Consider the following 7769-nt stretch of genomic DNA (forward strand, 5'->3'; position numbering starts at 1 on the left):
TCACTTTCATGAGGGAAATGAATGCCAGCATGTGGTCCATGTGCTGTCTACTTTTATAAATGCCATATGTTCTGTGCAGCTAAATCCATTGCAAGAAGAATCTTGGAACATATATGGAATTGCAAAACTGCAAAGTTGTTTAATCAAAGCCTAAAGAGACCTTTCAAACAACCCTCATCACTGTTTAAATCAGTACACATGGAGAGGAGTTAACAGTAACACAAATTCAAAATTATGTGCAAATTACTCAGAATTTATTTGGAAATTATTACTCTATTTTTTAACGTTGAAGACAAAAATCTTTTAATGAGAAAATGCAATTACCTTTTAATTGAAAACAATATTTCCACAGAAGATTGAATTTTCTAGGATAAGCTGCAGCTTTAATTATGAAAAAAAAAAAAAAAGGAAAATGCATAATCGGTTCCTAAACAACTTTTTTCTTATACTCCTCCAAGCCTTGCATATAATGCAGCAGCCTCACAGTGGTCAGTCTCATTTCAGTAAAGTCACTCCATTCTTTCTTTACTTCCAGACATATCTGTAGATAAAATGGTTTTCTAGGAATGCTCTAACCATCTGACTTTCCATGGTTCAGCCTGTTTAATTTCTTTCAAAGTTTGTTTTTTTTTTCTTTTCTTTTTTCCTTTGCTTTGGAAGCACTGTGCTGTCATAGTTTACATGTCTTTGTGTCTGTAGGAAAACCTTTTCTTTATTGTGTTAATAAAACAAAACAAAACAAAAGCCAAAACCAAAAGCATAAAGACCTTAATCATCATAAGACTTCATTCCCCCCCCTTAAACTTCTTTTCATGTTTCCAGCAGACTTACCCAATCTGTCATCCCTCCAGCAGCTATGAGATATCAGCCATGGCTGATTTCCTCTTCCCATTCCACAACTAATATTTATTCTTTGGTTTAATTTCTGTGACCCATACTTACAGAAATTCCTAACATTTCTGCATACGACTTCCATGCCCATGGTAACTGTGGGCCTAACTCTTAATTAACTATTCTGGTTCATTCAGCGCTGTCACTGTGACTGATGCAGACTGCAGGCAAACTTTGACCTTTAGAAGCCTGGGGCCGTTGTTGGCAGACAGAATATTAGTGCAAAAAAAATTACATTAAGTGGGAAAAGAAAAGCTGTTATTGCTTAGTAATCTAATTTGCTGAACCCTTGCTCTGACTAAGTTGCTGAGAAGCTCAGTAATTCTTCATCATGTTACAATAAATCATTTTACTTTCTTTTATATATCAGCTACTCTTAGGCCAGATAGCCTGAGCAGACAGACATGATGTGAGTTGTCCAAAGTGAGTCATTCCACCTGCTGTCTATCGTGTTGTTGGATGGTGCTTGTGGGCCCTGGTCCCTGTAGTGTGAAAGATGGCTGTCCTCGTTTAACATAAATTCTTTGTATTTATCCATTTTTTTCATTCTTTTCTTTACTTCATCTCAAAAAAAAAAAAAAAAAAAAGGAAAAATGTTAGAACTGTTGTTAAAGTAGTTGCTTGCCAGTTATGTGGGTTTATGTTGTACATTTACCTTCAGTTATGTCTGTGATCTAATTCCTTTTTAATTTAGTGTCGTTTAGGACAAATTCTGTTAATTTTCTTTTTCCAAATCATGGTGGTGTACTTCAGACCATAGATGTTTCCAAATGAATTGCTTTGCATTACATATGCAAGGGCATGGAGTGAACAGTTCCTTGTGGAAGAGTCACAGAATTGACACTAAATTAAGAAATAAAAAAATGCCACTATCCCCCACAGGAAATCCACGTTACTATTTTTAAAATGCATCTTTCCTATAAGGTGTGCGACTGTTTTACGTTTGGGAATGTTCAATAATAACCTAACTTTTCTCAAGTCTTACTGCCGAGTACAACTTTGTCCTGAACTACATTAAAGATTTTATTAAGAAAAATTCTGAAGTGATAAAAAGCACATCAGGCAATGACCAGAGCTGTCCTTTTCCATTTCAGGACATTCACTGAACAATGCCAGGGATACAAGTGCCATGGATACTCTACCGCTAAATGGTAATTTCAACAACAGCTACTCATTGCGCAATGGAGACTATAACGACAGTGTGCAAGTTGTAGACTGTGGACTAAGCCTGAATGATACTGCTTTTGAGAAAATGATCATTTCAGAGTTAGTGCACAACAACCTGCGGGGCAGCAGCAAGAACCACAACCTGGAGCGCACACTACCAGCCAAAGCTGTGATCGGCGGGAGCAGTAGCGAAGATGACGCCATCGTGGCAGATGCCTCATCTTTGATGCACAGTGACACCCCCGGGCTGGAGCTCCACCACAAAGAGCTCGAGGCCCCACTCATTCCTCAGCGGACTCACTCCCTTCTGTACCAGCCCCAGAAGACAGTGAAGACCGAGGGAACGGACAGCTACGTCTCACAGCTGACGGCCGAGGCTGACGACCACCTCCAGTCCCCCAACAGAGACTCTCTTTACACAAGCATGCCCAATCTCAGAGACTCTCCGTACCCAGAGAGCAGCCCTGACGTTGAAGAAGATCTCTCTCCCTCCAGGAGGAGTGAAAATGAGGACATTTACTACAAGAGCATGCCAAACCTGGGAGCTGGCCATCAGCTTCAGATGTACTATCAAATCAGCAGGGGTAATAGCGACGGCTATATAATTCCCATTAACAAGGAAGGATGTATTCCAGAAGGGGATGTTAGAGAAGGACAAATGCAACTAGTGACAAGCCTTTAATAGTGTAGCAAAGAAATATTAAAGGCCACGTACAAGTATTAAAAAGACTTAATTGGCCCCATGCAGGCTCCCTCATATCTGCTTGAAGAGACAATTCTGTTGACCCTGTGGCTCTCCAGTAACGGGGATGACTGGACCTCGCAGTTCTGTGAATTTTTATAAAACAAAAACTTTGTATATACACAGAGTATACTAAAATGAATTATTTGTTACAAAGAAAAGAAATACCAACAAGGTATTTTAAGGTATCTTCTGCTGCTGAATTTAACAAAATTGTGAAAAAAAAAAAAAGAGAAATAAACACTTTCCAGCCATTTTACTGCAGCAGTTTGTGAACTAAATTTGTAAATATGGCTGCAACATTTTTTTTTTCTAGGCCTACATTGTATTATATACAAGGCGTAGGCTCTAAAATCCTGTGGGACAAATTTACTGTACCTTACTATTCCTGACAAGACTTGCAAAAGCAGGAGAGATATTCTGCATCAGTTTGCAGTTCACTGCAAATCTTTTCCATTAGGGCAAAGATTGAATACATGTCTAACCACTAGCAATCAAGCCACAGGCCTTATTTCATATATTTCCTCAACTGTACAATGAACCGTTCTCATGAAAAAATGGCTAAAGAAATTCTATTTTGTTCTATTGCTAGGGTAAAATAAATACATTTGTGTCCAACTGAATTATAATTGTCATTAAAAAATAATTTTAAAGAGTTTGAAGAAAATATTGTGAAAAGCTCTTGGTTGCACATATGTTATAAGCTGTTTTTCTTACACTCTGTTCATAGTACGGTAGTATGTTTAAAATGCAAGTTCTACCCGTTTTCACTTATTTTTCACTGTAAACAGTGTTCTGCTTTGACAAGTTAGTTTTTATTCTTACGTTCTGAATTTTTATTGCCAAAAACCATAATTTTGGGAGAAAATTGTTTTTGAAGCCAATTATGCCAAGCCTTGCACAAATTTGGTATAGCTAACAAAGATTGTAACTCAATTCCCTGTTCATTCCTTAATCAGGGTCGGGTGGTAAGGGGTAAAGGGGACACTGGACACTTCTCACAAGCTTTCTCGTGAATAAAAGGTGCCTGTCCTTTAAAAAAAATAAATAAAACATAACTATTACTCTTCCATATTCCTTCTGCCTATATTTAGTAATTAATTTATTTTATGATAAAAATCTAATGAAATGTAAATTGTTTCAACGAAATCCTGCTTTTTTTTCATCCCTTTGTGTAAACCTGTTAATAATGAGCCCATCACTAATATCCAGTGTAAAGTTTAACACCTGTTTGACAGTAAATAAATGTGAATTTTTTTTCCAAATAGGTAAAATGTGCATTATTATGTACGAAGCATAATTGGCATCAGCACTCCTTCGACCCAGCCGTATCCTGCTTACAATGGCTTCTTACATTTCATCCTTTAAGTGTCGAGAATACAATAGAAACTGTCTATATAGCTCTACAGAGAAAAGGTCATCTTTACTATTCATTACTCCAGTCACAATTGGGTAGGATCAAACTCAGACATAGCAGGGTCATTAGGAAAATGTACTGTAATTTCATCTATTTACATAACTTTTAAGTAGGCATGTGTGCTGAAATTAAAAACAAGGTGGTAAACACCACTATCGTCTTCTCAGCAACAGTAATTAGCAGTTAATTATTAGTGATGAAGATACATTGTTGCAGTGGGGAAAACATGAATAAGCAGCATTTGGATAGCACTCCGAGTGCCCTCCAAATAATTAATCCATCACGGCACTGTTTTGAGTTAGATAAATAAGCATGACTGTCCCCATTTTTATTAGACTAGAGAACTGTAGAAGGCAGCTGATGCCCAAGATGTTATCTACAAATTAGTGGCAAAATTGGAAGTCTGAAGTCTTTGTTGTCTTGAGTCCCAAGCCTCTTTTGTCCCTCTCAACCATGGCCTCTCCAAGATAATGCTAAGGACTTCACTTGTCACAGCTTCCAGAACTGTGCTTTTCCAACCAACTCTAAAATTTGTGCCCCGCATCAGAGGCCACAGTTTCATGTGTGGCCACTGACTACCTGTGAGAACAGCAAAATGTCATTTGTGAGCTGTTACCAATGTTGTTACCTCCTAATGCATTGGAACATAAAAAGTCCATTTGGAAAAACATTTGGATTTCAGAAGAATATTTTGGGCAAAACTTCCTGCTGTTGAGACAATTCAAACTCTGTAAAAAAGAAAAAGATAAAATCATCCAGGCTGAGATGGAACCGTGGGGTTCAAGCAACCTCAGTATCTCTGTAATCAGGACTGTGACACCGTAGCAATCGCTCTTGAAGAAAAACGGCTTCTTCACCATCGGCCCTACTGGTACCTCTGCCAGTGTGTTCCTTAACACTGAAAAGTTAGTTACAATGTTTACAGAATCAGTGCAACATTTAAAATTTAATCAGAAACGGTTTACTTCTGCTTAGTAGAGATGCTTTAAAGACCTGAAGTCTCTATGAAATGAGAATTTGTTCTGATTCAGGGTATACAGCAGACTCTTTGGAGCAAAAATGATTCCCTTGGTCTGTCTGGCAACTTAAAAAGCATACTTGCTGCCTTCTACCTAGGAAATCATGTCTTAGGGATTTAAAAATTGTGGTGCTCAAGTAATTATAGTACACATGACCTAATAACATCACCAACTTTCAGCAGAATCTTCAACCCTAGTTCGAGCAAGTACTCCTTTGTGTCTAACTAAGGTGGCAAAACTACATGCTGGAAAAAGGTTTGTAGCATTGTGATCTTAAATATATATTCAACTGCAAATGTAACAAGTACTCATAAAACAAGAATATGTAGCTGATGAACCTAAGATGAACCAGCTGAACCTAAGTATCATAAGGGAATTCTTTTGTTAGCTTCTTTGTAATGTAGATGTTGCTTTTTAGTGAGCCTGTTTTTTTAATGTTATGCTAGTGAGTGTCCTGTGTTTAGCTAGCAGCTAGCAGCTGATACCTTGCCAAATTTCTGTTGGTGTAACTGCTCAGTGTAGTAGGTTACAATATAATTATATAGCCGACAGCTTATTGTAATTTCTTTATGTTCTCTCTCACGTTCCTGCCATCTTGTCTTGGGATCAGAAGGACAGAAGAATTCAGAGGAAGAGTTCGAGAATAGCGAAATAATGACAGCAGAATTAATGGAAACAAGTGTTTCTTCAGGGTCATCAGTTAACCAGTTCCTATGATGGTGCCAAGGATATGCTGCTATTTTAGGCACTGTCTTTCAGAAGAGCTGTAATTTTCTTATGGCTAGTAATCTCCTGTTAGTATCAGTGTTAACCCTACTGGCTCAGTTCAATTCTTCCTTGTAACTTCAGTCCAGTTATATTAATTCCTACAAAAGATTAAATGGGATGTGCATTTAGTGAACTGTTGTATAATGGTGCTATGCATTGTTTAATATAAAATACATCTCAATTCTACATAAGTGAACCATAACATGAAGAAATGCAACACTGGTAATACCTTTATAGTTAAAATTAACCTTTATCTGTGAATTCTACAATACACCTTTGCTTTTAAATTGGAAATGAAATTACTAATAAAGTTTACATATATTCACTTATGTAGGCAATAAAAGGTGTTTCAAATTGACGTCAGTTATGGATAAAATATGTGTCATTTTATGTCCTAATTTTTAAGGAAATTTTTTTCTGAACTACTCAGACATTAACAGAACAACAAAACCTAGTAAATAGTCCCTGTGTATTGTCCTTATCCCACTTTGCCTCAAACTAACAAAACCTGTCTTCTAGACTTGATTATATGACAACATATGCTAGTGTAAAGTTTTATCCCTGAATAAAGTTATTTTTTAAATCAAGAGAAACTACAGGCAGACAATTATATATACACACACACATATATATACACACACACAAACATCTTCACTGGGGTTTTAACTCACTAATTCTAGGGGACGATGGAGGATGCAGAGTGATGGGACGTGCCAGTAGTTCTTCAGTTCCACCTCAAGTGTAGCCCTGCAAAGACAGTTTATGCGGGAGGGGGGTCACAGCAAAGGGTACCTTCGACTTTGTGTTCTCAAGATGGTGACAGTCACCCTCCACATTTATGAGCATTGCTGCTGTTTCAGTAAGCAAGGACGTGTCTGTATGGCTGCACTGTGAGATAAGAACCCCAGATGAATGGATGCCACTGGCATACCAGGTCTCCACAACTACACCACAGATTGGCATTCAGCTTTGCATGGAGTTGGGGGTAAAAATTAGCATCCCCACAGCCCTGGAAGCCAAAGATATGTGCTTCTCATTCATATATATAATTTATAAATTAGTAGGAATTCAATTAATGGATCCAGTTCAATCATCTGGCTCTGAAAAAAATCTGGAATGAAGGTTCATTGGGACCCTGCCTATTTCAACAGAGGATTTGGGTGGATTTTTTTCAATAAAATCCTTCATGTGTTTTTTTTTAGAACGACAACTACCAAATCCTTTTATTCATGCAGGATAAATTCTCAATGGTATTTCATTAATTCATGCCTAAGAGCATTAATATCTCTTCTTACTGTATTATGTCATCATTAATCTCAACCGCTCCCCATCAAAGTTCCTGGCATGTGAAAGGATCACACCATGGTGCAGCCTGAGTGGTTATAAATGCTACTGAAAATCACACAAGCCTTAACTTGGCAGCAAGGAGATTTTAAAGGCCCATTCCATATAACACACAAGCTGCTAAAGTCATCGGTCCAGGATGCCAGGCAGAGAAAGCCACAGTTGCAGGAATAACACTCAGAATAGGTAGTTTTATAAAAAAAATTTTTCTACAGCAAAGTTTATGTGATTCTTAACCATTTCTTCCTTGGGTGCACACCTCCTTCTTTGCATTGGAGAAGGAGCCCTGGCAGAATGTAGACTCTGCACTGCCAACCACTTTAAAGTCCAGAGACAGCCAAGCTGAGCACAGCAACACCCATGCACATTAAAAAGTCTGACTCACAAATAGGAAGCAGTGGGTTAGTACACATACAGGCTT

At 37.8% G+C, this 7769-nt stretch overlaps 1 protein-coding gene across 8 annotated transcripts in view; it reads left to right on the top strand.

Moving 5' to 3' along the window:
• The window catches only part of ADGRL2 (adhesion G protein-coupled receptor L2), a gene marked incomplete at both ends in the record, with an annotated part of 126867 nt that extends 122802 nt beyond the window's left edge, over nucleotides 1–4065 (top strand). For 5 of the 8 annotated variants that reach the window (XM_084266516.1, XM_084266518.1, XM_084266517.1 and 2 more), the window contains one exon: nucleotides 1986–4065. In XM_084266516.1, coding sequence (XP_084122642.1) covers nucleotides 1986–2740 — 755 coding nt within the window. Of the gene's footprint in view, nucleotides 1–1261; nucleotides 1300–1985 lie in introns of those variants that run through there. The other 3 variants (XM_084266521.1, XM_084266522.1, XM_084266523.1) reach the window with 2 other exon arrangements.
• Nucleotides 4066–7769: the final 3704 nt, after the last annotated feature.

This window comes from Gallinula chloropus (genome assembly GCF_964237585.1).
Source record: "Gallinula chloropus genome assembly, chromosome: 6".
In the NCBI taxonomy this organism is placed as follows: domain Eukaryota; kingdom Metazoa; phylum Chordata; class Aves; order Gruiformes; family Rallidae; genus Gallinula; species Gallinula chloropus.